The following is a 13,310-nucleotide window of genomic DNA, read 5'->3' as shown; positions in this document are numbered from 1 at the left end:
CTTAAACAAATACTGTTTTTGAAGTCTGTCTTTTCAGGGTCAGCATCTTTGCTTGTCAGAAGTTGAGAGAGGCAGCTTTGGTCAGGGAATTAAGATATGCTGCTTGTGGTGCATATGGGCTGTTGTGTAGTTGCCTCTCAAAACCCAGTAAAACCTGCTTAACCAAAAATCTCACAAGGCCTATGGGACTTGCAGCAAGATTAAACAAAGGCAAAGAAGGAGAGAGGTTTAAGAGTCTTGCTCTGCTATGGTGCATAAACTTTTTTTTTTTTTTTAAAAAAACCTTCTCCAACCTACCATGGCCTGATGAGAAACGCCCAACCCCAAGCTGCTAATTGCATCAGAAGGGAACCTGCCAGAGGTGACAACTGCAAGTTCCTTCCTGGAGTAAACAACAGCTTCAGAGGGCCATTTTTATCAGGTCTGCAGTGAAAGGGGAACCCCTTCCCTAGTACGCTGTGGTCCTTTCAAGACCCTCTGCAACTATTTAAGTTTTTAAAAACCACAAAAAAAACAAGGCCAAATGGCATGTTTAACACAATGTACAGCTTGGCCCAAAGTCTCAGCCACATTATTGTGTCCAATGTGGACACATGCCATTTTTTCCACATTCAGATACAGTCTTCACTTGCGGCAGTTCTATACACTTCTGCTTTCTCTGTTGCATAGCCACAGAAAAGTTTTGCTCCATCATTTAAGTGCTGTCAATGAGTTGCTCTTTGCACTGAGTTGCTGCCTTGGAGCAAAATCTTCATTCATAAAGGCAAGCGGGCAGAAGAGGATCGGAGGCTGGTTCCAGAGAACTTGCTCATTGACAGCGAGAATGCCCTTCGTGTTTTATTTACTAAGTGCCACGCTGCGAAACAGAAGCTGTTGGAGAAGCTCCCCAAGTCAAGGCTTTAGCCTCAGACGAGGGCTGGCAACTGTGAGGATTCCCACAATGGAGGAAATAATGCCACAAAGTCCAATTATTCCTGGGTTGGTCTTGCAGATTCCCAGCCGGTCTAACGGGCTAGAGAGGTCACAAAGGTTCTTCACTGTGTCGAGCAACAGAGGAGGATGTTTCCTCAGTGTGAGGCAGAGGAGCAGGAGAAAAGGCTGCAGCCCACCAGTGAGCAGGGAAACCAAGTTCTGGACTCGCTGGCTGTTAGGAGGCAAGTCCGTCTGCGCTTTCTCCGTCCGCACTGTCTGCTCCATGCGCCAGCAGAGCTCATACACGTCCTCGATCAGGTTCAGCACCAGGGAATAGTAATAGCATTTGGTGGCCCGGTGACGCCACTTCTTCTTATTGATGTCTGAGCACAGCCCCACGCTTCGTACCCACAGGATCGTGTCGCAGATGAAGTACAGGGTGCGGTTCAGGTTGGAGAATGTCAGGCAAAAGCGGGGGACCAGGTCCGGCAAACGGGTGGCTCTCCTGGTTGCCACAAAGGCATGCACCATGTTGCCAAGCCTGAACACTGCAAGAAAAAATGCACCAAGGTTAGGTCAATGTATTCGTGGAGGCTAGGAACCTATGGGAGATGGCTTCCCTCGACTAGAGAATTCTACAGGCCAGTCGCTTCTAGGCCTGTGACAAATATAACTTTCTTACAAACGGGGTTATCTGTGAGGTAAAGACACTCTGCACATGGGGAAGAAGGTTCAAAATAAAGCACATAAAAGAGCTGAAAGCCACAGCAGCATAAGACAGAGTGCAGGATATTCAAGTTTGAGTTCTTTGGAAGAAAAGTGATGTGCAGGTGTGGTAGAATATTAGATACCAAACATTTCGTTGGTTATTATGTGGTTGTTATTAGTTCTTCCAAGTCATTTTGAGAACTTCAACCTTCCTGTCTTCTGGCAGCTCCCGATGATACACACAAATCTCTCTGTCCATCCTTTTCCTGTCCGAGACGCCCTCATCTTGCCATCTTCCTCATGTTCTCCTGGCACGCTCCTAACCTTGCTTTTTGAGGCCTTGTTTCTGCCTTTTCTAAGACCATGCCCCTAACCACAAGTTTTGCAGTAAGGGAGCAGACAGCCATATTCAACACAGCTTTGTCTCAAGCTGAAAAGTGTGACTGAGGAGAAATGGGAAGCAGCCACTACCCAACCCATGAGAGTTCTTCTACCAGATCAACTGTCTCACTATCAAGCAACAGATTTCATAACTGCAATTTGAAACATCTGCACATTTGAACACCTTAATAAAGATGCTGAGAAACAAGGCAGACAAGTTTCTATTAAAAATAATAATAATTAATAATAATTGTTAATAATAATAAACTGCTAATAATAATAATAATAATAATAATAATAATAATAATAATAATAATAATAATAATAATAATAATAACAATAACAATAACAATAACAATAATAATAATTTAGAGAATTTGCACTCTCTCTCACACACACACACACACACTCACTATGCATGGAGGTGGGTGGGTAGGTGGGTGGGTGAGGTCCCTGAGAAAGAGGGGGAACAGTTCTTCCTTGTCTTCAAGAACTTATGGATCTTTTACAACTTTTGATCAGAAGGCAGCTAATTAAAATACTGGGAAACTGCGGAAATTAGCAAATTAATGGATGTAATTCATTGAAGATCTGGAGCAGTGCCATCGATTGGACAGAAAAATGAACTCCATTCATTGCATACTGGAACACACATTATGCTATGGTTAAAAAGATTTTTCCTTTTTCTGGAAATGTGAATTCTAGATTTTAAGAGATAAAAGCTTTTTTTTTTTTTTAAACCTTTTTAAAACCTTTTTTTAAAACCTAAAATGTGGGATTCAAATTTTGAAAGCATCTCAATAGTGGCATGTCCCACTTTCCATCATTTCACTCCTTGGATTCTTTCCAAAAGTAGTGGTAACTACATATTCCAGTAGCTCCTTTGGCATGCTCACTAATCCAGTCTCCAAACCAGTACAATCTTCTCTATTATGTGGAATGAAACAGCATTGCTTCATCACATTGGGTAATGCCAGTCCAACAGGAAAACTAACCACAGCCTCTGAAATAAAGTGCCTATTTCATCTGCAGGGACAATAAACCTCTTTCCACACTTCTTCTGAAGGGCACCAACACTCTACAGTTATCTCTGGGAATAATCATGTGCTTAAAATTAGAAGTGTTTATTTCAATAATTATCTTTCACCTCATAGACACTGGTGGCACTATATGTTGTGTAATTGTTCAAAGTTGATTTAAGTAATTACCCCTTCTATCTGGGTAAGGAGGCATTTTTATAAGTGGTGTTCCTCTTATATTTAGCAGGGGGAGAGCAACAGTCCCTAATCATCCAAGCAAAGCAACCTTCCCAGTGGCTGTTGCTGGTATCCCCTTTGTGTGCTGGTGTGATTTTTTTTTTTTTTTTTTTTTTTAAGATTATGAGCTTATTTGGAACAGGGAACTATCTTTCCATTCCTCTACTATGCGAACCACTTTGTGATTTTTTTTTTGTAATAGAATAGAAGTATATAAATATTCTCAATATATAATTGGAGGAATGGGAACTGTGTGTGTGTAGACTTCCTTTGTAAACATTCCCTGCTGCCAGCACTGTGTTTAATACAAAGAGAAAACCTATACCAAGGAAAGCTGTATTCTGCAACCTATATAAAACTGAACGTAAACTGAGCAAACATCAATAATGGCTCTTCTTCTGCTAAATGGACGTGCTGCTTTTGGCATTAAGCATTCCGGGTTTGCAGATCAGTGGAAGGGGTAAAGCGTTGGTGTCAAAGTCCACCACACTTGATAGTGCATGCACATGCATACTGCCACCCTGGCTTGCCCCTCTGCCACTTACCAGACATGGGGCAAGCAAGGTGGGCTTGGCGACAGATAGGAAGCTCCTTCTGTTCTTCCCAGCATGCTCACAGTGGTAGCAGAAGTCTCACCACTGGCCTCTAGGGAGAGCAAAGATGAAGACTCCAACTTAACTCTTCCTCTCACCCTGCGGCCCAAGGCCAACAGAGATCCCACCATCACTGGGAGCATCCCAGCCACACTGGCCTCTGACAGAATGAGAGAGAGAGAAATGCCCTGCCAGGCACTTTCTCTTCCTTCCCTGCCAGAGACCAAGAGGGATTCTCCAAAAGGCTGTAGAGGCTCCTGGAAGAATCTCATTGGCCGTTGTGAGAGTTGCACCAGTCTCAGGAGTTTCTTAAGACAATTGAGAGTTGTGATGACTCTGCATAAGGCAATGCTGAAGTTGCTTTAACTCCCACAACAGCCAATGAGGGGATAGAGCTCTGGCACATACCCAGGTAGGCCTGCCCACTAAAGCTTTCCTTGAAGAACTATATTACAGGGCACCAAAACCTTTCCTGACAATTTGGAAACTGCATTCGGTCACCCCCTGGGGTTCTGCAATTCCAGCAGGCACGGCCCATACTTCTTCAAGCCTCTTTGCAGTTGAAACCTGACATTGTGAGAAGCTGAATTCTGCAACTAAAAGAACACTCAGCATGATTTTCTCCCAGAGATTCACAGCATCCATAAAAGTCCTTTCCATTGTCTAAACAATGCAAGGGCAGGAGGACAGCAAAAAGAAGGGCACTTGGAATGCGACTATACTTACACTTGCGACCCGAGCTCATGCTTGTCTCCAGTTGCTTGAGCTTCGTTACCACCTTCTCTTTGCCCATCTTATGCTCTAACATATAGCTAAGCAGCATGCATGAGTACTGAGTTGCTCTGGAATGGAGGGGAAAATAAAAAGGTGAAGATGTTCATATCACAGGTGAGCAGGCAATTCACACTGGAAGGGGACTGTGGCTTCCCAGAATGAAGCCAGGCAAAAGGGTAGCTTAGAATGGCAGCACCAAACAGGCAGAAACAGACTCTTTCTCAAGGCAAAGTCATGTAGAACAAGCACACACACACTAGTGTGACGTTCCTCTACCGAGAAGCCAGCTGAACATAACTTTTCTATTTTTTAACAGCATTCACAGAATGGTCATCAATAAAAACCACAAAGGTACACATGAGCACCAGTGCCTGAAGATGGACTGACAGGCAATGCTTTAATTGTGACCCAATCTCTCCATCACATAAGTATTCTATGTAAGAAGCAGCAACACCTCTGACCTGATAGAGCGGCACAAAGCTATCTCTTGGGTATCATCACCGTGTGCTGGAGAGGAAGGATTGCTACCAAACCCCCCACCTCTTGTTATGCTCAAAAAAAGACATGTGCGCTTTGCTTTTGGGCTGCAAAAAGCAAGGAAGTTGGATCTCGCTGGCTACTGAAAACAACAGCTGGCTATGAAGTCCAGCGGAAATAAGCAAACCTTGACTGTTATTACAATCTTCTCATACAGAAACTGCCCATTAAGCGTCTGAGGAATCCCCCCCCCAAAAAAAAACGTTTGAAAGAGACTGCAGTAATGTTAATAGCAGCATGCAATGCAATAAGTGTTGACAAATTCACTCAGGCGTCCCAAAGCATGGAAATTGTAAGCTACAGTCCTACGCCATAAGCCGTCTGACATGTTCTGCTCACTTACAACTCAGCTTCCCTGCATTTTCCCTGGATCTTTCAGCCCCAACCCTGCAGGCTGGTGCAGTAATACTGATGCTCAGAAACTATGGGGGCAGCAGCCACCTTCACAGCACATTGACCCCCTGCTCTCTTTACAGTGCCACCAGACTCTTATGCATACTGACGACATTAAAAAAAAAGAATGCCTGAGATTCTGGAGCTTCTTCCTTCAATGAAGCCACAGGCTGAATTACCTCTGCCTGACAGATCCACCAGACAAGTCTCTTTTCCTGACCCAAAGTTCACTGCCATGCTGTCCCCCAGTACTGATTAGGTTTGCAAGCAACAGAGTGGTCAACTTCAATATTTGTTTTTTGTTTTTTTAAATAAGTGTTATAACAATGTGCTGGATGTCTGACTGGGGAAGGGCATAAAGAAAAAAAATTCAAATGTCTCTTTTCTACTGCTAGCTGTAATGGGGTTGCAGGTACCCTATTTCCCCTCTGTTAGATCTCTCTGGCTTATCTGGATCTGAGAAGAACTCTTAACCATCATCTGGGGAATTATGAGCAATTGAAGCAAGCCAGATTAAATCATCCGGGTACACCCACTATGTGAGAGGAGTGTGCACATGCAGGACATCCCCACCCCTGCATACTCATGTGGGGTATGGAATGCCTGAATCACCCCAACTGTACAGGTACAATATTAATTAAGGGGCAGGTTGCGCATTCTGTTGCCATGTGATTACGTAGAGTCCTGAACAATTTGGGACTCAATATACCTGAGGGGTAATTCCCTCCCACAGAAGCTTGCCCATCCCATGAGGTCATCACAGGTGGCCCTGTCGCAGGTGGCCCTCACAAACCTTATAGAATTCTTTGAAAAGGTCAACAGGCATGTGGATGCGGGAGAACCCGTGGACATTATATATCTGGACTTTCAGAAGGCGTTTGACACGGTCCCTCACCAAAGGCTACTGAAAAAACTCCACAGTCAGGGAATTAGAGGACAGGTCCTCTCCTGGATTGAGAACTGGTTGGAGGCTAGGAAGCAGAGAGTGGGTGTCAATGGGCAATTTTCACAATGGAGAGAGGTGAAAAGCGGTGTGCCCCAAGGATCTATCCTGGGACCGGTGCTTTTCAACCTCTTCATAAATGACCTGGAGACAGGGTTGAGCAGTGAAGTGGCTAAGTTTGCAGATGACACCAAACTTTTCCGAGTGGTAAAGACCAGAAGTGATTGTGAGGAGCTCCAGAAGGATCTCTCCAGACTGGCAGAATGGGCAGCAAAATGGCAGATGCGCTTCAATGTCAGTAAGTGTAAAGTCATGCACATTGGGGCAAAAAATCAAAACTTGACATATAGGCTGATGGGTTCTGAGCTGTCTGTGACAGATCAGGAGAGAGATCTTGGGGTGGTGGTGGACAGGTCGATGAAAGTGTCGACCCAATGTGCGGCGGCAGTGAAGAAGGCCAATTCTATGCTTGGGATCATTAGGAAGGGTATTGAGAACAAAACGGCTAGTATTATAATGCCGTTGTACAAATCGATGGTAAGGCCACACCTGGAGTATTGTGTCCAGTTCTGGTCGCCGCATCTCAAAAAAGACATAGTGGAAATGGAAAAGGTGCAAAAGAGAGCGACTAAGATGATTACGGGGCTGGGGCACCTTCCTTATGAGGAAAGGCTACGGCGTTTGGGCCTCTTCAGCCTAGAAAAGAGACGCTTGAGGGGGGACATGATTGAGACATACAAAATTATGCAGGGGATGGACAGAGTGGATAGCGAGATGCTCTTTACACTCTCACATAATACCAGAACCAGGGGACATCCACTAAAATTGAGTGTTGGGTGGGTTAGGACAGACAAAAGAAAATATTTCTTTACTCAGCGCGTGGTCGGTCTGTGGAACTCCTTGCCACAGGATGGGGTGCTGGCGTCTAGCCTAGACGCCTTTAAAAGGGGATTGGATAAGTTTCTGGAGGAAAAATCCATTATGGGGTACAAGCCATGATGTGTATGCGCAACCTCCTGATTTTAGAAATGGGTTATGTCAGAATGCCAGATGCAAGGGAGGGCACCAGGATGAGGTCTCTTGTTATCTGGTGTGCTCCCTGGGGCATTTGGTGGGCCGCTGTGAGATACAGGAAGCTGGACTAGATGGGCCTATGGCCTGACCCAGTGGGGCTGTTCTTATGTTCTTAGGTGCCACTACTATGTGATGCAACCCATGGTCAGCAACAACCCATGACAGGGCCTTCTCTGTTACGACACCTGGTCTCTGGAACTCTCTTCCTCTTGATCCTAGGGCTGCCTCCCCCCCCCTTGCTGAACTCCCACAGGAGTCTAAAGATCTTTTATACTGCTTTTTATTAAGGCTTCACTGTTCCTACTGTCTGTTTTTATGTACCTAATCGTTTTAGACTGTTTTACCTTGGCTTCTGTTTTGAAAGTTGGGTTAGAAACCTTTTCAAGAAATATATAAACAAAAGTGGGCAAAACAGTACCACTGGACCGTGGGGGATGGACGGACGGACACGACTTGCTGACATTAATCAGCAGGCAGGTGGAAGAGTTTAGCATCATCTCCTATGTACTGATCTTTCCCTACAAATACTAGCCATCACAAGCAAAGCTGGGAACAAGCCTGCAGATGTAAAAGGCCTGGTTCCACCCTCAGGAGAAAATCAAAGAGCAGAGCATTTAGGCTTATATGGCCAGAGCTGAAACTTGGTTGTCTCCTTTTTCCAAACCCAGAGATAACTCTGAATCTTGGGTCATGTCTGCACCACAAACTAGTTCTCTCCTTCCTCTTCAGGCAACCCTGGGAATGTACTTGCACAAACAAGGCTCCGATGAAGGTAAACAAGATGTGGGGGACGACGACAGAGAAGACCTCAAAGTACAAAGACCACTTGTGCCCCAATGTCTCAAATATTGTAAATTTTTGACATGGTAACCCTAATTCTGTTATTTCAAGAAGGGACTTGAACTGCATTTCCATTCAACCTCATTGCACTGCAATCTCAAACAACACTGCATTGCAAAACAACCTACTTTTGACTTTTGGTTTCTCTCCAAAAGGGCCAAGTTAGAAATTTTCTCACTCAATGAGGAGTTACAATATTTTTTTCAAAAAACTGTTTATTGCTATCATACTTTTTTTGTATATATGCTAACAGCAAACTCAAATTACGGAGTACCTCTCGAAAACAAATCAGAAGCAAAATGGGGTCCCCCCCATAAAATGGGGGCTTCTACAAACAATACTGGGAGTGTGGGCTTCCTAGGTATGCCAAAGAAAATAAATATGTAAGTTAAAAAACAAACCCTAAGGATCAGGTCCAAAAAGAACATAACTAGGACAGGCCATGCTCAAAGAAAACCATCCCAAGGGAAGAGGTTAAATAAAACCACAAATGCACATAATAATTCAAATCAAAAATCAAGTTGTGAATTCAACTGATTGGTTTTGATTTGACCTGCACAGCCAAAGCTAAAACCACGATTTCCTCTAAGAAGTGAAAAGTGAAAGGAAAACCAAAACTGTGATTAATTTTTTGTTTCACTTTCAGCCACACAGAGAGCAGTGTCTCAGTTTTCCTCTTGAGCAGTGGTGTCCAAAGTTTTTAGTAGGAGGGCCACATCATCTCTCTGACACTGTGTCGGGGCCGGGGCAAAAAAAGAATTAATTTACAATTAAAATTTGAATAAATTTGCATATATTTACATAAATGAATATATTAAAGATGAACTTACATGAATGAATGAAGGTCTTGCAATAGCTCAAGGCCTATAAAAGGCCTTCCACAAAGCAAGGTTGGTCTTTCCTTTGCTGCTGCTACTGCATCACAGACATGAAACAACAAGCATTGGAGGGAGCCCTCCTCCCACAGCTTATGTAAGAGGTCAAACAATCGCCCTCACACTGAGAGCAGTTGCGTCGGGCCAGTGTGGGCTCCAACGAATTTCTGGAGGGCCAGAGGTTCATTGGAGACTGGGGGCTCCCTGAGGGTCGCATTGAGAGGCCGCAAGTGGCCCCAGGGCCAGGGTTTGGGCTCCCCTGCTCTTGAGCTACACAAGCTGACAGTGTCTATTAGTGCTTTGGTTTGGATTCCTTAGAAATAGCATCATAAAGACTAAACAGAAAAGAAAAGAAAAACTATTGTGTGACATCCCTACAGTGAAGACATTGAAGAGAGGAAGAATATTGGTAGATGCAAATATTACAAAACCTTTGATTTTTTTAAAAAAATGTAACCATTAATTGCATTTTCATGTCATTTTTTTTTCCTAATCACTCAATTTCATGTTTTTTTCCCCCTAATCAAATATTTCAGCTCAAATACTTATGGCCACAGGGACATAAGATTAGCAAGGGGTACTATGCTGGTCAGAGGCCATAACAATAAAGAATATGACAATACACAACAAGAGGTACTTTTTTAGTTTTGTGTATTAAATATAAGTCAAATAAACATGCTAAAAATCAGTCCACAGTCTACTTAGGATTTTGTTCAATTCAAAATTTTCTGGAAAACCCACATTGTTGATCAGCCCTTTGGGGACAGAGAATCATTTACTATATAAACCACTTTGTAAAATATGCTTCTTGGAAATGTTATATAAATACAGTATTCTTAATAGTAATAATAATAATAACTGTTGAGGTGGTGCAACTTTTTTTTTTTTTTGCAGGCTCTGCTTGTTATATACTAATAAACAAACTTGGGCAGCCAAGCACTTATCACAATGGATAACAATAATTATCCATTATTTGCATAATGCAATTATAACATTATTTGCATAATGGATAATGCAAAACAGGGCAAACATTTGTGGCTGCTGCATCCTGAGAGGCAGATGGACTACTTAAAAATACAAAAGTAAATAACTGTGTATAGTAAAAGAAAAAGTAAAGGGGATCCCTTCCCCAAAACAGCCTGATGAAGACTGAGCATCCTTTGGGGACCATAAGAGCCACAGAATGTTGAAAGTATTAGCTTGGAAAATCTAGCAGTGGGCTAGGAAAGGAGAATTGGTCTGCTTGAGCCTTTAAGTGTGTGTGCTACCTTAGAAGTGGGCAAAAGGGTTGGTAAGATGCACTATGCTATGGAGCGCCTTACTTACATTTGAGCCCCACCTTTTTCCCATCACAGAACTCGGACTGGCATGCATGGACATCCCAGGCATCAGCAGGGTGGCTCAGGGTTCTTAGACCATACCTGCTGTCAGGCAAGGAATTATCTTTGCTGCACACCACTATGAAGGAAGCTGAAGGAAGGGCCTCCCTCAGTGGCAGAGCACCTGCCTGGCATACAGAAGGCCTCAGGTTCAAGAGTATCCCTAGGCCTGGGAAAGACTTGTCTTTGAACTCCCAGAGAGCAGCTACCAGTCAGTGCAGGCGACACTGAGCTCAACGGACGAATGACTCAGGTAAGGCAGCGCAATATGTTCGTATCACCAGGTGTATGCAACATGGATCAAAGGTGTACACCTGTGGGCTGGGCAGAAATGGACTAAATATGTGGAGATATTTAACCACATATTTAACCCATTTCTGCCCAGCCCACAGGTGTACACCTTTGATCCCTATTGCATATATGCAATGTTAAAGTCATGGATTGGAGGCTCTCCCTAAAGAACATGGGCCCACTATAATACACATTCAGATATAAAATATTCACACCACCACCTAAAGTGCAATAATTTTCAGTGGTGTCAGTTCACATCCACCAAGTAATCAAACATAGAGAAACTAGGGATGCAGTCCTAACCCCTTATGTCAGTGCTTTCCAGCACTGGCATAGTGATGCCAATGGGACATGTGCTTCATCCTGCAGTTGGGTGTCACTCATAGAGGCCTTCTCAAAGTAAGGGAATTTTTGTTTTCTTACCTTGGAGTTGCATTGCCCTTATGTCAGTGCTGGAAAGCACTGACATAAGGGGTTAGGATTGCGCCCTAGGAGGTGTTGAACCAGCCTCTTCAGCCCATTCTTGAAATCAGAGGGAAGAGCACTGCCCCCCCCCCCAAACTCCCAACATTCAGCTTGTGTTTGTTATACTGACACCAGAAGCACAACTTTACTCTTACATATGAAAGTATTTCCTCCTAGGTGTGTGTATGAGACAGCTGATTCACCTTCAGTGTAAAATTGGCTCATCAGTCAAAAAAAACACACACCTGCCTGACTTGCTCCTTCAGCAGAAACCTGATATACAGAAACCAGCAGGTGAAGACTTTTCAGAGCAGGTATATACATGCTCACCTGCAAACGAAAGGGACAACTATGGGGCAGTTCAGAAGTCAGCAAGATTACATACAGAAGCATCCCCCCCTTGAGAATCATCAATAAGTGCCTGGCTCTTGACTGGAGAGCACCTCCCACAGAGATGCAGCAGGCACACTCCTCCAAGAGCAAGTAATTCTCCATAATCCTGAGTGGGTACATTATCCCAGTCACACCCAAGGAAGAGACAGGGCTGAATTACCTGCTTCTCCCCCCCCCCTGCACAGCACCTGCACAGCACCTGCACAGAGATTCTCACAGATACAGAGTGCAGCCTCCTGCAAGGTGCAGGGTGACAATGGAGGACACAGTGTCTATACCTTTAACCACTGAAGAGAAGAGGCAATTTCAGCAGGTGCAGCTCAACATGGAAGGGCTGCCTGCCAAAACTCCCTCTTCTCTACAGTGCTTAAAGGTGCAGGCACTGTGTCCTTCAACCTGGTTTGGAGTCTTTGCTCATTCAACTAAACCCATCCCTCATGGTTCACTGAGACATGGCACCCATCACACACCTCTGAGGAACTACAGAAAGTCCTGGGGGCCTCCGAAGCCATCATGCCTTCATTGCAGCATAAGCATTGGCAGCCCCACAAGGTGCATATGCTTAGGGACAAACAGGGACAGCAGAGCACCTCTACCTTTAACCACTGTACATTTTGACAGGTACAGCTCAACATGGAAGGGTTTAAAAGCTGCACCTACCAAAATTCTCTCTTCTGTACAAAGGTTTAAGGCAGCATTTCCCCACCATACCATTTTGCCTGGTCCACCAGTGGAAGTAACTGGTGAGGACCTCACCCATTACTTCTGGGTTGGGAGGCCAGGTGCAATGCGACAAACACCAGTAAGAGGCTCAGGGTGGATGGGAGGGCTTCTTTGAGCATGTGAAAAGCATACTTTGGAGCTCTGCCAACTGAGCCAAGCCTCCTGTCTTTTGCATCACACTGCTGTGCAGCAGGTCCTACAAGCACCTCCAGCACCACTGGTGGTGCCCTTACCACTGATGGAGAAACACTGGTTTAAGGTACAGGCACTCTGACTGCCTTTGCATTCGTTAACCCTACATATGCTGGCTGGAACCAATTCAAGGCCATGCAGTACTCCTGAATTGTGGTGCCAGGCTGCTATGCTCCACAGCAGACATTTTCCTGGGAGTAAGCCCCACTGAACACAACGAGCCTTACTCCTGAGTAGACCTGCCGGGGTGGTGCTGCTTGGAGGGCACCCTCTGCAAGGGGGGAAGATTTACACACCTGTTGCCCCTGGGAAGCAGCCAAGCACTGCATGCACCTGGCACCTGCTGCCCCTGGGATGCACGTGTGCAAGCAGGGGGTGCCTGCCAGCCCACCCCTTCCCCCCGCAAGCCCACTGCCCAGTCCCTCACCGAAGGAGCCGCTCCCGGCCCTGCGTCTGGTTGGTGAAGTCCACGAAGGCTTCCATTGGCGTCACCTGCAGCGCCCGCACAGAACGCTCAGCCCGAGCGGCGCGCGCACCACCTGGCTCAGCGCCGGCAGCCCGGGCAAAGGGGCGGGGCCAGG

General features: G+C 45.0%; 1 protein-coding gene across 2 annotated transcripts; it reads right to left on the bottom strand.

Moving 5' to 3' along the window:
* Nucleotides 1–891: 891 nt before the first annotated feature.
* On the bottom strand, nucleotides 892–13,212 carry PEX11A (peroxisomal biogenesis factor 11 alpha). Of its 2 annotated transcripts, none has more exons than XM_066636524.1 (3): nucleotides 13,157–13,212; nucleotides 4,577–4,692; nucleotides 892–1,460 (listed from the first exon to the last, which is right to left on the bottom strand). In XM_066636524.1, exons 1-3 carry the CDS (start codon nucleotides 13,210–13,212, stop codon nucleotides 892–894), a joined length of 741 nt encoding a protein of 246 aa, XP_066492621.1. The 2 variants fall into 2 exon arrangements, with proteins under 2 accessions (XP_066492621.1, XP_066492622.1); XM_066636525.1 differs by having other exon boundaries at nucleotides 892–1,368; nucleotides 4,578–4,692.
* Between the last annotated feature and the right edge of the window lie 98 nt (nucleotides 13,213–13,310).

This window comes from Tiliqua scincoides, chromosome 8, assembly GCF_035046505.1.
Source record: "Tiliqua scincoides isolate rTilSci1 chromosome 8, rTilSci1.hap2, whole genome shotgun sequence".
NCBI classification, from domain to species: domain Eukaryota; kingdom Metazoa; phylum Chordata; class Lepidosauria; order Squamata; family Scincidae; genus Tiliqua; species Tiliqua scincoides.
This window is presented reverse-complemented; position numbering and strand designations above follow the sequence as displayed.

What these genes read in the sequence shown, in the direction of transcription:
- PEX11A (XM_066636524.1), bottom strand. Translation starts at nt 13,212, where the DNA reads ATGGAAGCCTTCGTGGACTTCACCAACCAGACGCAGGGCCGGGAGCGG. An exon ending in GGCCGGGAGCGGCTCCTTCG is followed by an intron (nt 4,693 to 13,156) that starts GTGAGGGACTGG and finishes CCTCCATTCCAG; the next exon opens with AGCAACTCAGTACTCATGCA. An exon ending in CATGAGCTCGGGTCGCAAGT is followed by an intron (nt 1,461 to 4,576) that starts GTAAGTATAGTC and finishes TTTTTCTTGCAG; the next exon opens with TGTTCAGGCTTGGCAACATG.